The 20,163-nt window shown below is 43.3% G+C and overlaps 1 protein-coding gene across 1 annotated transcript; it reads right to left on the reverse strand.

Moving 5' to 3' along the window:
* Positions 1-577: 577 nt before the first annotated feature.
* LOC138614700 (paired box protein Pax-3-like) lies at positions 578-20,163 on the reverse strand. The gene is made up of 9 exons (XM_069688264.1): positions 19,769-20,163; positions 18,880-19,115; positions 18,293-18,422; positions 17,906-18,055; positions 8,139-8,338; positions 7,130-7,295; positions 6,744-6,964; positions 2,984-3,247; positions 578-1,771 (listed from the first exon to the last, which is right to left on the reverse strand). The coding sequence occupies exons 1-9, from the start codon at positions 19,851-19,853 to the stop codon at positions 1,754-1,756; spliced, it is 1,470 nt and encodes a 489-aa protein (XP_069544365.1). The 5' UTR covers positions 19,854-20,163; the 3' UTR covers positions 578-1,753.

Consider the following 20,163-nt stretch of genomic DNA (forward strand, 5'->3'; position numbering starts at 1 on the left):
TTCTGAACCCTGTATAGCCATGTCAGCGACCGAGGTCCCGGTGTGTCTGCGGGCTGCTGTGCTTATGTCATTTACAGCAGCTCTGCTTTAGTCATTAAGGGGTGTGAAGGAGCCACCAGGGAGCAGGAATTTGTCCAAAAGGAGTGTTTATGAAAAGGGATATATTTATGATTTAGTGCTGCAGGAGTGTGCATGAGGTGCACAGCACTCACAGAGTAGCTATTGTCACTGTGCTGCTTATCTGGATTTAGATAGAAAGTGAAAAACAGCTGGAAACCCACAGGACTGCAGCCTCAAGTCACCCCAAGGCATCCTGCACAAGTCTCAGAAAATGTGACCAGAAATCAAAAAGAATCCCTTAGATTTACTACTGCCACTACTACTTTTATTTTCCTTTCATTTACTTGGTTTGCTGTCCAATTATTTACTGTTATGTTTTCCTCACCCGGCCAGGTATTAAATTCTGGGCAATAACTGCAGAAGCCCTTATTTATTTACAATTTTTTTTTAATCCTTAAATTTGTCAAATTTAAACGTGTAGGTTTTTAATTTAAAATGACACCAATTCAAAATCACAACGTTTTCACGTAGTTTATTATAAATAGTAAATAGTGCTATATTATACACAAAACTTCTTACAACAAAATCATTTCACGCCATTGTAAATGAAAATTATACAAAAGGAAAAAACGTGAATAATGAACGTTGCGTAAGACTTAACCACTGAGGAGCGCTTATACAAGACGTACAGAAGAGACACTTGAACAACACTAAATAAATAAGAAATGGAACTAATAGTTCCTGATGGAAACTAATTTAACATGCAAAAAACAAAAAAAAAATTAACTGTCAAACTGAATAATGTATTCACTGGCAGAGATTTTTTTTTTGGCTTCATGACATCATGACTATGTTTGCTATTTTTCATCTGTTGATGATTTCCCCTGATTGATCAATGCATACAACCCAGAATTAATGACATTAAAAGGAGAGAGCATGTGTTCGACGATATAATCAGGGACATTTGATCCGTGTTAATTTACATTACGTGAGGTATGAATGTATTGCACTTTCTTTGGGTTGCAGCGGATTCACTGTGACTCCACTTGGCTTCACTTCATGCCTTTTTGCTGGTTCTCCCGGCGTAGTCACATTTTCATCACAAGAATCACATCACAGTTCATGTCCTTGTCCTAAGACATCGTGATGAAGACATTCCAAGAAGAGCACCGCAGCTGAGCGTAACGCATTTTCCAGCCTTTTGATAACCATCAACCATGAGACACACCCTTCGCCTATCGAGCTGGGCCACAGAAGCACCAGGCGGCTTTAAAAAGTCCACCTCAACCTGCATCTCTGCCACTTATTACAAAAATCAAATACCAGGTCTTGAATGTATTTACTCCCCATTTCCCCATCCCTTTTGCTTTTCCTCATGAAGCGTGGACAACGAAGCGTGCTTGGTCCTCGGAGGGTGACGTACAAGCAAAAGCCAGTATCAGGTAACGGGAGAGGCTGTGCCTTTGGTCCTAATTATTCCAGTTGACCCCCTTTGTCGCCGTTGCTCCACCTCCACTTCAAGTAGTCTCTTTCCTTGCTGAAGGAGAACACGTCAACCCTTCCACCTCCTCCTGTCCCGTCTTGCTGTCCTCGGGGCTGGGGAAGTTGGCAGAGGCAGCGGGTGGTGGTGTTCTCCAGGGATGAATGTCAGCGTGGGCAGGCGAGCGTCTTGTTCAGGCCAGGTTGAGGGGCTTCATATAATGAACGGCACCTGAGGAGGACAGAGGACGACATAAAGGGGATTCAAGATTTTTTTTGTAATTTTATTCACTGTAAATCTTCTGATGGCTAACAGAGTGTGGAGAAAGTCAAATGAGAGGCGTGAAGTTGAGAAGAAGGGCTGCGGATGACAGGAGGCCTTTTTAAGAGTAGGTGAGAGCAGGTGACGGTGGAAACTGGGGTCCGAGGTTAAATAATAAAACTTATAGGTAAAGAGCTTTGGGAATATCTGCAGACCTTCTTTGAGTTTTGTGTGGTTGGTTGGTTTGCTGAGACTGAGCTTTAACCTGAATCTCTGGCACTGTTTCACTGATCAATAACAACTTCAAATCTGACCTCCAGTGGGACACATGGTTCTAATCCTGGCCTGCCAAGGGCCATAATCGCCCCCTGTTAAAGAGCCTCTTACCCTGCTTTTATACTTGTACACATATACTCCTGCTTCTCACATAGACACAGACACAGACATACACACACACACACACACACACACACACACACACACACACACACACACACACACACACACACACACACACACACACACACACACACACACACACACACACACATTTTACCAAACCCCCAAAAGCTACAAGTGGGTCTCTCCCAGGACTGGCTAAATTAATGACATCAAGATGTTGCCACTGATGGGCCAGTCAACATGTGGTAGTGTACCTCAGATCAGCCCCAACGGCATACCGCCCCCACCCTCACACACACCCCCACCCCCCTCCCTCCTGTCAAACACGCTTTGGGAAGTGGCTCCTTTCATTTGGGCGGCTATCTTTGTTACACAGGGGTCATTACATGGCTAGGTGAGCTACACTGAGGATTTGATGGGCAGGCTCATCATACGGGGTCATGAAAGGACAGCGAGTGAAAATGTGTGTGTTGGGTTTTAAGCATCGGGCCGCGTGGATAGGTCCAATGATGGTAATGTAAACTGAGGTAACCTGGCCACTAGCTTTCGCTAACACAAATGTAATTTCAGCGCAGCGCAGGGCGATTTGAGAAGCTCACTCATCAGAGGGGCCTGTGCAGTTAACATGGGGTAGGAGTTAGAAAATCTAAACTAAAGCACACAGCTAGAGCAGAGGTTATATAGGAGGATACAACCTCTCTTTTAAACACCCCTTAATCAGCTGGGAAGTCAGTATGAATCAGTATGAAAACCCCCTTTAGGCAAACAAAGTATATTTACCTTGCTCTGACTGTACTGTCCATACTGGTAGGAAGGGTGGTGGTCCACGGCGTAGGCTGGGGAAGTATAGGAGGGTGGGCAGTAAGACTGAGTGCTCGGCAGAGTAGGCATACTGGTCAGGCCTGGGATAGCCTCCAGGCGCTGGGAGCCATGACAGCTGGCAGCCATGCCTCCGTTGGGCTCCAGGCCTCCGGTCAGTGGAGAGAGGGCAAAGTCGCTCTGGGACTGATGTGGCACTCCGCCTGGGTTCAACAGGCCCATCACCTGAAGGGGGACACAGAGGGAAAACTGGGTGATTAGAATAGGAAAAGATGTTCTGGTTGCACCATGACATTCAAATTAAAATACATCACACAAAGTCAATTTATTCTCTCCTTTTTTTTTCTTTTTCTTTTTTTTTTTTACGTGATGCTTCAATATTCAGTCATCTTTTCCACTCCACTCAGGTGGGCCTAAGTGTAGGCCCTCTCTTTGTTCACTGTCAGAAATACATTATTACTGGCTTCCCTCACACATGTGGTTCTCTTTACTCCGCTTGACTGACTGGGGAGCTGACAGTGGCTAAAGAGTTCAATCCTTTAGCCAACTAGCGGTTTCTGATGGAGTTATCCTGTCATATTTATGGAAGTAGATGAAAGAAAATATTTTTCTTTCCTCTTACTCTTTCTTGTCATGACATTTGCGGACTCGTAGCATTTTCTTACAAATGGAATAAATAGAAAAGAAAGAGTCTAGATTTGGCCAAACTTGTAAAAACAATGAGAGTGTGATGTGTTTTAAGTGGAATTTAAGGAAAATAAAGTAAATGTGTACACTCATGAGTTGTATCGCTTTCTTTTACTTTCCCATCTTCTCTTGATGCCCTGAAATCACCGTGTCCTTGTGAGGCCCGGGTAAAGAGGCCAAAGGGTACGAGGGAATGAGGGGTCGGGCATGTTTGTGTATGGATCTGAGAGCTACCTCTCCTGCGTACAGAGCCGTGTATGCAACCGTAGGTGTGTGTGCGTGCACGAGCAGGGAGCTTTTTTTTTTTTTTTTTTTTTTTTTTTGTTCCGATGTCAGGGGTGTCGGGGTATCAGTGATACATTGTGAGCAGCTGCACAATGGATCGCGTGAGAAGCGAAGTCATGAAAATGTCTTCGGAAATGGAGTGAAAGAGAGAAGAAGAGTTACAGTCCATGTAGGAGAAAACAGAGCTAAAGCCAAGAACCAAACCAAACACCCTCGGACTAAAGGAAAGGTGAAGAATAAGTAACAGGGAATGATGTAAAAACAAGGCTTTTCCTGATTGACAGCCAGCTGGCACACATACATGCACATGTGCACATACTGAGGCAACCTCAGGTGCCTTTAATGTATGTAATTTAAAGTTTGTCTGTCGGAGGGATCTGACCTCACACATCTGATATGTGGCCCGCCAACCAAACCAGCATTTCTCTTACTGCTGAGAAAGTGTGTATGTCAGGCTCTTCCACAAATTATTTGGATATTTTTAAATAAATAACAACGGATATATTCATTTTTATTTATGCACAGATCCTACAGATTAAAAAAAATGTGTCACCAATAAATAGGCACAAGGCCTCGGTGAAAAAAAAATGCTCATTAAATAATCTAATTAATTAAATGATCACTTAAAAATAGCAGTTTTCTACTGGCTTCAAATGAAGTTTTTTTTTTTCTATGTTCCTCGTGAACTTAAATGTAATGTATACATCACTTGGGTTTCCATGCATTTGTGTGCAAACATGAGTTTGTGTGGCATGCACATGCTTGTGTCGGGTCTGTGTCTGATCTACGTGCTCATGCGTTCCTGCACTACAACTGAAACAGCAGCAGTTCCCGATGGTGTGTCTGTTTTGAGGTTGTTCCGGGGATTAGGTCTCAGGGGGGTGCAAATCCTGGCCGCTTGCTTCCTTGGTGAGAAAGGATTGCTTTGGTATGCACCAGATCAGCAGTGAAACGCCAGAGACGGGGGAAACCATCGGCCTGACTGCTGCTCCTGATGCAAAGCTTACTGCTCAGACAAGAATATCACCTATCTAAAGTAAATTATATCCATATCAAAACTCCATGGTGCTTTAATGTGATCATATCTGGAGTTAAATGAACCCTTGAATCTCCTGATGGATACAGAATAGTAGGTAGAGTAGCTTTTATAGACAGATTTGGAGTTCAGATGACCAGATAATACCAGGCTGGATTTGATAGAAAATCAACCGTACTATGCGGCTATTTGACAAACTGCAGCTGTAAAGTTTTCGAAGTGCAAAGAGGTCTTCGTGTATTAACTATCAATGTCATAGAATTTAATCAATTCTCATTTCCGCTCCCTTATTACGTTAGAATCAGGAAATTAATTCTATCCACATCTGAAATGGAGAAAACTGTATTGCAATATACATTCAAACAGCTGCAATGAATACATAAATTAAAACAAATTAGCCAACAAAGTGAGTCATTTGCATAAATTACACACTTTGTTAGGAGGGGATAGATTTCTTCATTCCAATCAATTAAGACACTGGAACATTCAGTGATTGCAATTCCAGACTGAGAAAACATTCAGGGCACGCCGTCCGATGTGCAAGATGAGATGTCCACTCCGTACAGACCTTCCCACTGAGGTTAATGTCGAAACCATCCATGAGGCCTCTGTACCTTTGGCCTCTTTATTGGCGTTAAAGTCCCCTGGTGACCTTGTGGGTGTGTGAACTCGAACCACAACCGCTTACACGAAGGCAGCTACTAGTACGCTTGCATACCAGTTATGCTTCAACAAAGAAATTATCTGAAGTGCAGATTCTGAATTGGCAGAGCAGTTCAAGATTAAAACCCATCAACCGCTGACACTCTTTATTTCCACTCCCCTGTCTGTGCATACTTTTATCTGTCCAGTAGAAATAAAAATGTTTTAAAAGTATATATGGCTTGTTATTAAGAAGGAAACAACAAATTCTCGTCCATAATTAGAACTCGTATATCAAAGCAGTCAATTATAGCTTCAGCCAATATGGTGCCACCTACCACTTTCTGACCGAGCACCTGGCAGCTACAACGAAGCTTCTTGTTCTATACATCCTCAGGCATACAAATAGTAACAAACCTGCCTGAGGCAGTTTTTTATCTGTGCCTGACAGGAGTCTGAGATTCTCTCTCATGGGAATTAGTACCCAGCATGCATTGCATGTGGGCCGGCCACCCTTTGTGGCGGTTAAAAGCTCGTTTTACGCCTGTTAGTCCATCTTCTGGGCTGGTAGGGAGCCACTGATGGACACTGATGACTGTGTAATCGACCATAATTGTCTTTTCAGTTTTGATTTGTGTCATCATCCCACATCCATACATCCTTCCTGGTGTCTGGTCCCGTCTGTCTCCAAAGAATGACGTGTGCCACGTTTTAAATTCATCAAACTGTCTGTCAGAATAAACAAAAATGAAAAGCTACCGAGTCCTTTAGCCTAACAAGGTTTCATCAATGTCACCGCAGTGACACCTCCGAGGTCACACAGAAGTGTGTGTGTGTGTGTGTGTGTGTGTGTGTGTGTGTGTGTGTGTGTGTGTGTGTGTGTGTGTGTGTGTGTGTTTGTGTGATTATTATCCAACCGTACGGTACATTTCATGAACAAGCTGTTTCCTGATATGATGCAGGTAGACAGATGTGTGTGTGTTTTTTGAGACAAATTAGATGTGTGTACAGGTGTAGTATGTACATGCATGCTAATGTTTCTTCATGTATGTCTGTGTGTTTCAGGCTAACCTGTGGGGAGAGGCTGTTGCTGATGCCCGGGTTGACACTGTTGCTGTGTCCTGTCGGAGCCACGAAGCTGTCCGAGTATCCTGAGAAGCTGTGTCGTCCAGAAGACAGGCAGTATGCCGAGCTTCCGTCCTGGGAACCCGCCGATGAGCTGAGCCCGCTCTGGTGCACGGAGGTGGGTGGTAGAGGCTGCGGCCGGTGGACCGTGCTGGGCTGCTCAGAAGCTGATGAGCAAAACATTCGACTTAAAATCCCATGTTGCGTAAATCAAGAAAACAAGTGACTGTTGTAAGAACAGATTTCATGTCATCAAATCTGCTGATGATTCAGTTCCAACATTTTAAGGAATAAACGTAAAAGTATATTTGGGTGTGTTCAGTTGTGCGCACCCTGAGCTAGAGAAGTCGGAGGGTAGGGGCTGTCTGATAGCTGATAGGACTGCAGGCCTGGCATAGCTGATGGAGGGAAACCACCTGGGATGAGGTGGTTAAATGCCATCAGCTGATTGGCTCCTGCTTGCTTCCTCCACCGGGCTCTTCTGTTGCTGAACCACACCTGAGAGAAAAACGTAGACAAGCGTAAGAAGTGTTTATTTATCTGCTAACCTAACAAAGGGACTTCACACATACAGTGCCTATATGGTTTTCTATATTTGTTATTGTGCTTGGTGCCATATATATAGACATAGATATGTATATATATATATATATATATATACATATACGCGTGTGTGTGTGTGTGTGTGTGTGTGTGTGTGTGTGTGTGTGTGTGTGTGTGTGTGTGTGTGTGTGTGTGTGTGTGTGAGGCCTCTCTGTTCCATTACAGGGAGCTGAACTGATAGAGATCTTAACATCTGGAGTGTGTAGTGAAACCACAGACATTACATCTTTGTGCGCTACTGCGAGTCACAGGGTTCAGATAACGCCTGAAGGCCTATATTAGCAAACTATCTAAAGCAAGCATCTATTTTGAGATCTTCAAATCGCCCCTTTTGCTTAAACTTTGGCAAAAGTTGGAAGCTGTCTTCACACACAGTGGCTGCAGTGTATCTGTGTCTGTCCGTGCACAGAAGGGGTCTAGTATGCGGTCAAGGGTTGTTGGAAGGGGGTAACACGTGTCTAATGGCTGTAAGGAATGTGTGGCAACATCCTATGGCAATTTAACGCACACATGACACATATCCATGACAGGCTGACACGTTGCTGTGCTGTCAAGATTCGGTCTCCGGGACTTTGTGGTTGAAGCACACGCGTGTGCGTCTGTGTGTGTGTGTGTGTGTGTGTGTGTGTGTGTGTGTGTGTGTGTGTGTGTGTGTGTGTGTGTGTGTGTGTGTGTGTGTGTGCGTGCGTGCGTGCGTGCGTGCGTGCGTGCATGCGTGCGTACGTGCGTGCGTCTAACCTGAACGCGAGCCTCCGTCAGTTTGGCCCGCTGAGCCAGCTCCTCTCGCGTATAGATGTCGGGGTAGTGTGTGCGTTCGAAGGCCCTCTCCAGCTCCTCCAGCTGCTCCGCTGTGAAGGTGGTCCGACTGCGCCGCTGCTTCCTCTTCAAAGGCAGGCCGGGCTCAGAGTCCACGTCGGAGCCCTCGTCCGAGTGACTGGCTGCAATTGCAAAACAAACAGGCTGTTACTTCAACATTCATATGTGCCAGGCTCATACAGAATGAAACTTTGTAGTCAATACTAAGTTGGGATACAATGGCCAGATCGGAGACAATAGATTATGCTGAGTACAACACATGGTGCAGAGCCACTTTAGATTGTGTCCTCCTGCTCTCTTAAACTCCTCAGTGATTCCTGAGGGGATCAAAAGCCAGAGGCTGCTTGAACATGGATTAAAGAGGACTAGATCCCTCCGGGGCATCGATTCCCTGGGACACTGTGTCTCTCACAGTCTTAGCCATGCTGTGTGCTATGCCGATAGGGTCCCATAGTGAGGGGAAGGCAGCCCTTCGCAGGTGCTTTTTAATCTGTTTGTTCAGTTGAGGGCAGAAGAGAGCGTCTGCGTAACTGGGAGACATCTATAGGGGTCTAATTCAGCAGAAGAAGGCTTGAGACGAGAGACAGAGGACTATTTCTTCATTTTGGGGGGAGGGTTACCCGTCTATTAAATAATGATTAGGCACCACAAACTAGCGTGACAGCCTGCCATTGTCCACCATTACATGTGTCCAATCCCGCTTCTCTTTCTCAGTCGTACGCACTCTCACAAACATGCATCTGCTGCGTCTGGGCTGTGGGGCTTTCACGCCGTGAATGTATAGTCTATGACAATGTGTCAAACACAGATGGACACAAGACAGAAAGAGTTCGAATCCATCCCAGAGGGACCTCTTAAACCTCGTGAGGAGGGTTCACTGCACCTTTTCGACGTTGAGACTATGCAGCAAACACCTACGCTGCGAGAGAAGAAATCAGGGACTCAAAAGCAGGGCGAGACAGGTGTAAGCAACGACCAAGCAGCAGAGGACTGAAGCTCTTCTGTTTTCCCCCAGACTGCTCATTTTCCCTTTGCCCACCAGATTGAAGGCTTTAATTAAAAAGTGCCAAGTCAGACGTGGAGGGAGGGGCACCGGGATCTCCCCTTGCCTCTGGAGCCTTTGGAGCCAAGCAGGAAATGTTTGCACCGGTTGCCAGTGTGTGTCTGACCAGGCATTACACACGGATTTGGCCTTTGGGAATGCTGCTGCGCTAAGGACCGCCGGCACACAAGATTCTGATGCTGAGAAGAGCTCTTTATTACATTTGAACCAAAGGGCGCCACGCTGGCATATAGACTCGCTGGGGATTGGTTGGATGCTTCAATACTCCTGGAGCGTGCACTATGAGTTTGGGATGGAGTTTGTTTAAGTAAAGTTGTGGCCGGAGACCAACTGGAGCAAATTTTATAATACAGCAGGCGTTACGAGAAAGCCACACAGCATGAAAGTAATACTGTGCCTCAAAGTTATTAGGCGCAACTTCCATTAATCAACTTACACCACCAGAAGAGAATAATAGAAAAAAAAAAGAAAAAAAAACTGCACGTGAAGTAACATGCAATGTCAATACCATTTTAATGTTGAAGGAAGAGAGAGAGAAAGAGAAAAAAAAAAAAAGGATTGAAGAATGAATGACGGAGCAGAAACGAAAAGATTCCTGAAGGAGGGAAGGAGAGCTCATAAAACTCCTCGGAGGGGAAAGATCCCCATTGGCACAGTAACTCATGTTAACTACAGGGTTGGGGGTGGATCTCTTCTCCTTTGCCCCTTTTATTTCTGTCTTTTGCTCCCTTTTTCCCTCCCTGTTTTTATTATTAGTAGCGACAGAGAAAACACTCCGTCACAGACTCTCCCTTAATGGCAAACGACAGTGTTGCTTTTGTCATCCTCTGGCTTGCTCTTTCTCTTTTTCTCTCTTCCTCTCTCACTCTCTGTCTCTTTTTTTTTTTTTTGGAAGTGATGTGGCCAAGCCTTTGTATCTTAGCAGGGAAAAGCCTGTGGCAGGGCTCTATTGGACCGATTACCACGCTCCATCTGTAGGAGCCATCAGGGACGCCCGGGCCCGCATTCAGGGGCCTGTCACCTGCCCAGCAGGGGAGTGGGGTGGGGGCTGAAGGGTGAGATGGGGGGCTGTAGAGCCAGGGGCTGAGTGGGGGAATGAAGAGTGGGAGGGAGAAGAGGGGTGCACAAAGGGGTCCAGAGAAGGGCCACTGGGGGCTGTGGAGGGGCACAGCAGGGGAGCACCCCTTCATCCCCTCCCTCCACGGCCCGAGGTGCACAAAGTTGGGGGTTGGGGAGTAGAAGGGTTGACATGGAGAGGAGATGGGAGGCTGAAGGCACCTGAAGAAGATGCTGGGGAAGCGGTGTGGGGTGCCAAGCTGAGGCAAATAGGGCTACTGGTCATTCTTAAAAGTGGGACCTGTCCTGTCCATTCACTTCATTTCTCTCTTTCTCTGCGCTCACCGTGTCACCACAGCCACATCTTTGACATTTTCAAACAAGGCTCTTGCGCTGCCGTGGATCAATTTATAAGGCACGCCGATGCAGAAGCAGACTTGTTCCCACACATTCCCGGCAACAAACGACAGAAGAGGATACTAAACACACAAAGGGAGGCCTCGACCTCCTTACTTAAACACCCAAATCAAATTTTACGCTGCAGCTAAAGCACTGGGGAGCTGAAAATACTCCATCGCCGCTCACAGTTTGTCTGTGGCTCTGACAAGAATCTTAATGGAAAGATAGATTATTATCCCACAAGCGGAAATTGAGGCTGCCGAAGAATTATCCATAAAACAGTTGTTTCAAAACAAAGTGGGATGTGGGATAATAAACTAATAACAAGCTAGTTTAGATAGCAGAGTAGATATGGATGGTATTTAGTACCGTTTAAAGTGTTCAACAAGTGAATTCAACAAGTGAATTCAACAAGTTCCTTTTCCTGACCAGATACTTGTAAAAAAAAAAAAAAAAAGAACTAAACAGATGTGCATAGAGATACATAATACACACTCTGACATCAACACAGAAAGGACAATGCAACAGACCCACCAGTCAAGGTAAACAGAACCATGTTGATCAATAGAGGAGACTGACAGGCAGGGAAGATAAACTCCAGAGGGTCACATACGTGAACTTGAGGAACGTCCAGTTCCATTAGCTTCACCTGCAGCAGGAGCGCCTCGAACAGGCCAAAAAAAACCCAGAAAGGATTCCAACTGGGAGGATAAAGACTGCTCTTGTTTATTGCGTGGACAACCTCGGCTAGGACTCGTCTTGCTAAGCGTTCACCCCCCCCACACACACACACACACACACACACATACATACGCACTACTTCAAGAGACGTTAATATGAAGAGACATGCACAGGCACACGCAACCATGTTTCTGTGCTCGCATGTGCATACGAATTCACACGTAGTTAGAGATGACAAGAACTGTAAGCGGTGGAACGTGTGACAGAGAGTGTGAGAGAGACTCATATTAAAGGAAGATGTACGAAATTGTGAAATGAAGGAAAACTGATGAAGCCGCAGAGAGAAAGAGAAAGTGAAGCAGAGCATATGGGGAAGTTTATAGCCTTGTCTTGGTAGGGGCTGGCTAGCCCTTCCTCCGGGGACTGTTAATAGAGAAGGTAATTGAGCTGGTGACATGTGTTCGCAACACAAAACAAAGGGCAGAAGAGACAAATGAACTAGCTATTTGCCCAGGGAAGTAGATTTGGCCCTTTCAGGACACAGAGCGTAGTGCGAGTGGGCCACTGAATAAAATAGTGGCATGCCACATAGAGCCAGAGCGAGCAGATGCACCGGACGAAAAGAATAGTTAACTGACAGCTTATGGGCTCAGCTGGGGTTAACAGTTAAGGGAAAAATGGGAGTGAGTGGGCTGCTCACTTGACTTGCTAAAGAGCCCCCAGCAACCCCGCAGCTGCCTGGGAAGGGGAGGTGGGGGGGGGGGGTCAGATAGAGAGAAAAAGAGAGGGAGATGATGATGTGATGGACAGAAAAAAAAAAAGGAGTGAATAAGTGCAGGAGGTTGGCACTTAACTGACAAAGAAATAGCTGGCGATATGAAGTTGAAAGATGTATCTCTGTCTAATATTGGTGCGGTGACAAAAAGCCACAAATGTCCCTGCATGGCTATTATGCGTGCCCAGTGTGTGGTGGTTATTATTTAGTTCCACTGTGGTGCAGTTAGGTGACAGTTTCACGGTGGCATTTCCACCCTCGGGGCAGGGACAAAGCGACTGCAAAGAACCCACGCAGGGCTGCAGCAACAGGCCAGTCTGCCGCACGTTCCAGTCAAACAGAGAATAACCAGCAGAGATCCACGTCAGCCCGGCCTCGTTTGGGGCGAGACGGACAACCAAACCATTCAGAGAAGCCAGTGTAACATTTTCAAATACCAACAAAACCTCGGGAAGTCTCTGCACTGTAAAATGAAAATGATCTGATTCCTTGGTGGGAGACACACTGATGGTAGTTTGTCAATTGATGTCTTTTCCCCAAACATTATTGTAACCTCGTCTTCCTGGGGCCTGATAGTTTTAACAGTCAACTGACCCTAGGTTAGCCCCTGACCTTTTCACAGCAACTGCACAGCGCTGCAGCGAAGACGGCCTCACCACTGACCCTGCAACAAAACTTCACAGACACTCTACAGCTAGAGAAACCATCATCACATTCCCCACTTTGTTTTTTGATCCTACAAACACAGATTCATGATATATTTTTTGGGGGGGGGGGGTTAGAATATTTGCATGCTGAATTTGAGCTGTATTTTTTTGACAAATAAATTCTGTAAACTAAAATACACATATCCTTTAAAACGTATATGTTAAATGTCAGTGCCTATTTTAGCGGATGTCTTTGTTCAGAGAGGAAAAAGGACATTAATCAAAACAGCAACAGAGTTGTGCTGGCGTGTCCATAATGTGCAATGTGCTGGACGAAACAGCTCCACAAAAACTGAGGCTAAACAAAGTTAAGTGATTGACAACGCTGTCTGGCTTTACTCAATTAACTATCCCATTGTGCTCCTCTTTGCAGAGTCCCCTTGGCCCCGACCCTTTTCTCCTCGCACTCCTTTATCCTCCCCATCACAGAGTTTTGCTTGGCTAATACTTCCAAGGAAATAGAGAGCTCTTTTTCTGCTGGGGCTCCTCTCCTTGACCTTCTATTGCTCATTGCTTCTCTTTCAGTCACTTCACAGTGTCTTTGGGGTTAGTGGGGAGAATGTGGAGAGTACATCAGCGCAGAGGGGCCGGCTCAGGGCAGGACCCCAGCCCATTACTTCAAAGTTGGCCCGCATTCATTAATTGTCCTTTGAATTAATATTGGAGGATCACAATGAGGGTGCCAACGCAGAAAGAGGCTTTAATGAAGCATGGACTCCGCATTCAGTTGCAGATCAGCCAGTGTGGATTTTTTCTTTTTTTTTTTTGAGAAAGACAGAGCCAACACAGAACGTGAAAGTGTTGACTATTTATATTTGAAAGGAGAGACAGAGAAGAAGCATCTCTCTCTCTCTCTCTCTCTCTCTCTATCTATCTATCTATCTATCTATCTATCTATCTATCTATCTATCTATCTATCTATCTATCTATCTATCTATCTATCTATCCATCCATCCATCCATCCATCCATCCATCCATCCATCCATCCATCCATCCATCCATCCATCCATCCATCCATCCATCCATCCATCTATCTATCTATCTATCTATCTATCTATCTATCTATCTATCTATCTATCTATCTATCTATCTATCTATCTATCTATCTATCCATCTATCTATCCATTTATCTATCTATCTATCTATCTATCTATCTATCTATCTATCTATCTATCTATCTATCTATCTATCTATCTATCTATCTATCTATCTATCCATCCATCCATCCATCCATCCATCCATCCATCCATCCATCCATCCATCTATCTATCTATCTATCTATCTATCTATCTATCTATCTATCTATCTATCTATCTATCTATCTATCTATCTATCTATCTATCTATCCATCCATCCATCCATCCATCCATCCATCTATCCATCTATCCATCTATCTATCTATCTATCTATCTATCTGTCTGTCTATCTATCTGTCTATCTGTCTGTCTGTCTGTCTATCTATCTATCTATCTCAAATACATTGTGAATTTTGGTTGATTTTTCCCAGCAGTTCTTGGGATAAACAATTATTACAAGTACTATTAACACAGGAAAACTCAGAATGAGGCCGACATATAAAATTCTCCATTATCCAGCCCTGAGAGGAAAATGGAAATGTGGCTGTAGCAGACATTCCTCTGGTTGCGATGAGGCCTTCTGTCTCCTCCAAACCTCCAGTCGCAAGTTCTAGAAAATCAACATCTATCTGTGTGTTTACAGTTCTGGGTTATTGCCATGCTGCTCAGATGCCTTTGCTCTCTGTGTGTGAGGGAAATATATCTGTTTACATTCTTCAATGTCTCCTGACAATATAAGTTATGAAACTTGAAAATTGGATTAGATGGCTTGGATAAGGCGGCCACATGTGGAAGTTTGTTATTGTCATAATTTCTACTTCGGCGACTTTTGAACTGAACGTATATTACATCCACATTTTGACTGCTTTTAAATTTTGGTACACCCTGAAACACAAATATAATCTTTCTGCTCGCCTCACTCACCAAATTTCCCTCATTTTAAATCCATGCCAACTTCACAGGGAGCCAGTAACCCAGTTTATTTACACAAACAAAGTCCTACTCAGCTCCTTTGACAAAAGCAGCTAAATCTTTCATGTTTTGTCAGCACTTGATTCCTCCTGTCCCTCTGGCTATTTGCCTGCCTCTGGACAATAGAGGCAGGAGAATGGCAGCAGATTGTTGGAATGCACCTCAATGAAACCAATTATTACATGTTGACTGCGTTCACCATGGCAGATTTGAAAGAACTGGGCTCATTCATTTTGGCACTGCAGGACTCCCTTTAAAGAAAAGTTATCCCTTTGACTGTTTGTATTTCTGAGCTTTCTTTTTCTTCTTCTTCTTTCTGCCTTTCACCCCCACTGCCATAAACGGCTCCTGCAAGAGTGGCTACTCCTCTTTCACCACTTTGGTTACTTTAATTAGTTAAATGAGGCTAAAGGCTAAAGTGCTAACAGTAATAAATTGAGGAAAGGGTGCTACTAATCAATTCAGACCTCACAATGGCAAGAAATAAATTATTGGCATTGTTACATAATTAAATTTTGCAATTAAAATTATTTAACAAAGATACACTGAGTTGGATATATTTTTACTTTACCTACAAATGTGATAAATGGCACAAATAATGATTTTTAAACTGCTCAACCATGCTGTGGAAACTCTGTACGATGCAGTAAATTCTACCTCCCCAACTCAAGAAAAAAAAAAAAAAAAAAACTTAACATCGGATCCATCCCAGCAAATATCCTCTTCCCACAATGTTCCAGCTACTTACTAATGCCATGCAGACATGGGGCTGCTCAGTATACTTTATCCCACAAACCTTAGCAGTCCCTTTTCCCAGACAAATAAATCTAAATGAGTCAGCTTTGATCTTAGCACTTAAGGAAAGCCAACAATAGTGGTAGAGGAGAAAGGGGCAGAGAGCAACAGGCCTCTCTCCACCACAACAATAGCCTCTGCAAACACCTACTTAATCAATATTTGGCCAGAAGACACTCTCTCAGTCCCCAAACCACCCTTTTCACATTCTAATGAAGTGCTATAAAAGAGAAAAACAACAACTACTTCCACAAAGAGACACAAGAATGAAATAGAGCTCTCAAGAATGAAATAGAGCTCTTCTGTATATCAATAGGAAAAGTGCTTCAGAGCTGTTTGCATGTAGGATGTCATCTATTTGACGCAAAATAGTTAATGTTATTTGTTTTCTTCCAAAAAAAACAAATCCTATTAGCCAAAAAATTATTAATTAAAGATTTATTAAAAATTCAAATTTTCTCAATACATGTTTTTTTAGTTATATCAAATACACTCCTTAAAGTTTAATCCAATAATTAAAAGATAACAAATCAGATTAACAATATGCTAGAGGAGATGGTACATCATAATTTAGTGATAACTTTAAACATTTCCAATTCGAATAATCTGCTCTGTGTTCAAATGTGTTGAGTTGGTTTTTTTTTTTAAATCCGAAATTAGTTTTAAAAGTTTTGGGGAGTCCGCTGCCTAATCAATATACGGATAGGTCTCGCCTGGTATGAGGGAGAGAGGGAAGTGCCCACAGACACTGCATTAAATGTGTGCGCCCTAGGCGGAAAGGAAAGGGGCGGACTTTGTCTGAGATGAAAGTGAAGAGAAATAAAAGGTTTGGATTTAATCTAGTGAAGAGAAGGGTTTCGCTGCGCTCACTGGCTGAAGGCGTCATGCTCGATGCGCAAAGACAAAAAGCAGCGATAAAAAAAAAAAAAAAAGGTCCGTGCGCAAAAGTAACGGAACTGTTCAATTGTTTTTTTTATCTTGGCCTGGCTCGAATTGAACACGTTTCAGGCTAAATTCACAGGCCTTTAGCCAGCTGTATTAACTTAATGTTTGTTTTAATTGTATTTGCAGAGTCTCTAAAACTCAACAAACGTCCGAAAAAAACAAAGAAAAAAAAACAAACTGCAACAACAAATACAAATAATAAAAGCGCATCATTACATAACACTCCAAAACACCACTGTTCCTAAAGGACTCCTCGTCAATAATTAACCATAGACTGCGTTAAGTCTCCAACAGCAACCTTTCCTTTTGCAGTAACACTCTTCAGTCCTCAACAGGTCGTAAATCAACAGGTGTCTGCCTCAAGTCTGAGCTTTCCTCTGCCTTATCTTTTTCTTTTCTCACTGTAAACACTGAGGCAATCCCCACAAACTGGCACTTTTTTGAGCGGTCTATAAACCAGGTCGCGCTGGGCCTATTGCTGTCCCTGAATAATTCATCGCTCATTGCGGGTTCATAATGTCTTCTCCCGGCCTTTTGTCACCGCACTTTTTTTTCCTCCCTTTCTTTCCCTATTTTGAAAGGCCTTGGCATCTTTTTGTACACCACTGAGCCGCTCACTGCAGAGCTTGGCTTTTGTGCGCGTCAAACTGAGGTGTGAGCCTCAATGGACTCTCCATGCTTTGTCCCCTGAAGTTCATCCTCAAGTGTCCGATTAAGTGTAAAAAAAAAAAAAAAAAAAAAAAAAAAAGTTTCTCAGGCTTGGAAGTTAGACAAATGTTTGATTTTTTTTTTTTTTTGATTTTTTTTTTTAAAGCTCTTTGCATATTTGTTAACTCGCGCGCGTCTAAACGCATGCGTAAACACCTGATGCTGTAAAAGTCGTCCAAACACTATTAACATGATCATTCATCTGATAGATTTTATTCATTAAAGTAGCCTAATAATTACAGTATTTATTTTTAACGTATTATTATTATTGTGAAAATTTCATGCCAATAAATTGATGCTGACGATCCAACAATCCACAAGTCCACTCATTTCACCTGCCTGAATATCACTCAACAGCTACACACAACAAAACAAAGGTGCCCGCAATTGAGCCACAAATAAAACAACGAAAGCCAGTCAGACGCACGGTTCCATATTCCCATTCATTTCTATTTTTTTTAAAAACCTTTAAAGGCACACTATAAAGGCACACGTAAAAATAATGAACTTACATCTGTCTCCCAGAATGCCATCGATGCTGTGTTTTGTCCGCGGTTCGTTTTCCTCCATCGCCCTCTTCACTACTTCATCCTCCTCCTCATCCTCCTCATCCTCACCAACTCCGCCGAATTTAGAGCGCATGATGCGGCTGATGGCGCTCACTGAGGAAGAGGGAAAGGTTTGGACAACAATAAGTTAATAAATATTGTATAATAAATGAAACATGGTTCAAAAATGTTCCTTGTTGACAAAACCTATGACTGAAACTTTAATTGTGCTTATTCTGTCCAATTAATATAAAGGTGTTTTTTTTTTTGTAAAGTAGCCTAATACGAGCCAATCATTCTCACATCCGTCCTGGTTTATTGTTTATTGTAACATTTCAGACGTTGGCCTACCTGAGGGGACGTTGTTCCTGTCGCAGATCCCATCTTTCAGTAGTTTGTCCCTGATTTCCCAGCTGAACATGCCCGGGTTTTCTCTCTTGTACTCCTCGATTTTCTTGTCCACCTCTGGAGACGCGGTTTGCTTTCGAGGGAAGAAGAATAAATGCACTTTTTTAGATCAACAACCACATAAAACACAACTGAACAAAAAGTCTGTAATTTGCAGAAAATTACGATTTAGGACGCCAGCAGCTGCCACACCATAATTTGAAAAGCTAGATAAGAGCCAGTTTTATTCACGTTTATATTTTACATAACCAAAAGATTTTCCACAATGTTCCGTTGAACTCCGTGGCTTTAAATCAACTGTTTAGTTGATTCGTTAATTAACGATCGCGAATTCACAGATTATATAACTAATGTGTTTCAGCAACAGTTGAGGTGAAACCATTTTAAATCATGTGCCACAGTGGGAATATGTTGCCGAATTTTGAAAACCTGTCCTGACTCTCTGATGAAAATCACAACTGGAAATAAAATGCACTGGTTGTTGCTTTCGTCACATTTCTGTAAATGTATTACAACTTTCTCTCTCTCACCTTTGGCTTGCTGCCTCCAATGGCCCCGGGCCTGATGGAGCCTGTCTCCTGGTACCGGCAGAGGATTTTGGAGACGCACCCGTGGGACACTCGCAGCTGACGGGAGATGACACACGGCCGAATACCGTGATGGGCCATCTCCACGATTTTATGGCGGATGTGGTTGGGGAGAGGTCTGCCGTTTATGAAGACACCACCGAGCTGGTTGACCCGACCCTGTCCTAACGGGGTGGAGACTGGACAGCATGGGATTCAGTTTAGTAAGTGGGAAATTCACAACTTGTAGACTTCAATGTGTTCTGTCATTGTTTTATATACCCTACTAAAATAACAATAGTCTATATTTATATTGGTGAGGGGAAAAAAACACGCAATCTGATATGCCCGTCTAATAAAAGCAGATAAACTCTCAAAGTTCAATCAAATATATAAAATCAAAGATTTTACTGTACTGCAAAGTTATCTATAAAAACGAATTTTGTAGGTTTTCAGCCTAAATAATAATTTATTTTTTTTTTAAGTTAAAACGTTCCACCAGTGGCGTGAAAGAGCCGGAAAAAAAAATCTTAAAATTAAACAAAGCATGACATATTTATAGATAGAATTTTTTTTTTTAAATATGAACATATAGGTAAACAAAATATAGGCTATATAAATAGGTATAGGCCTGTATGTGTAGCCTACAGTTTTAAAAGAAATCATTGCAGCACTGTTCGTTTGCTTGTTTCATAAAAGTACACTAAAACTTCAGGATTGCCACAAAATTAAGAAAAGTCGTTATTAATACTATTTTTGCAGGTTTAAAGTTAGTCAGAAACTTGTAAACTTTGCAGAAGTTCTTTCAAAGTTTTCTTGAGATTACGAGTAGCAACTAGTGTCGGTGCCCTACCTTCCAGCGAGTATCCTCCCCGCGGGTAGTTCTGGTGTGGAGTCGGTCTCATCATTCTCTGTAAACCTCCTGAAAGCGCCGTCATGATTCCTGACTTTGTGTCAGGGAACACTTTGAGTCAAGCTGCCCGCTTGTCGTCTTTAATTCCCCCCAAATAGCCTTTGTTAGTTAGTTTACTTCAGTTCGCCTTATCTACAGTCGCGGGTCTCCTTCCCCTTGAGTAACAGGTTGCTTCGACAGGAGCGAACTGAATCCCTCCTACAGCTGTTGACTGCTATCCAGCGGTGGACCTGGGCTCAGGGACGAGTTTAAAATCAGCGTGCAGTTTTCTAACAGTCCTGCGAGGATTGAGAAGATGCTCTGAGACGATGGATGGAAGTCAAACATTTTATCTG

This window comes from Brachyistius frenatus, unplaced genomic scaffold (genome assembly GCF_029030835.1).
Source record: "Brachyistius frenatus isolate BFR_SWC_R1_liver_20210118 unplaced genomic scaffold, ASM2903083v1 Contig_552, whole genome shotgun sequence".
Classification (NCBI taxonomy): Eukaryota; Metazoa; Chordata; class Actinopteri; family Embiotocidae; genus Brachyistius; species Brachyistius frenatus.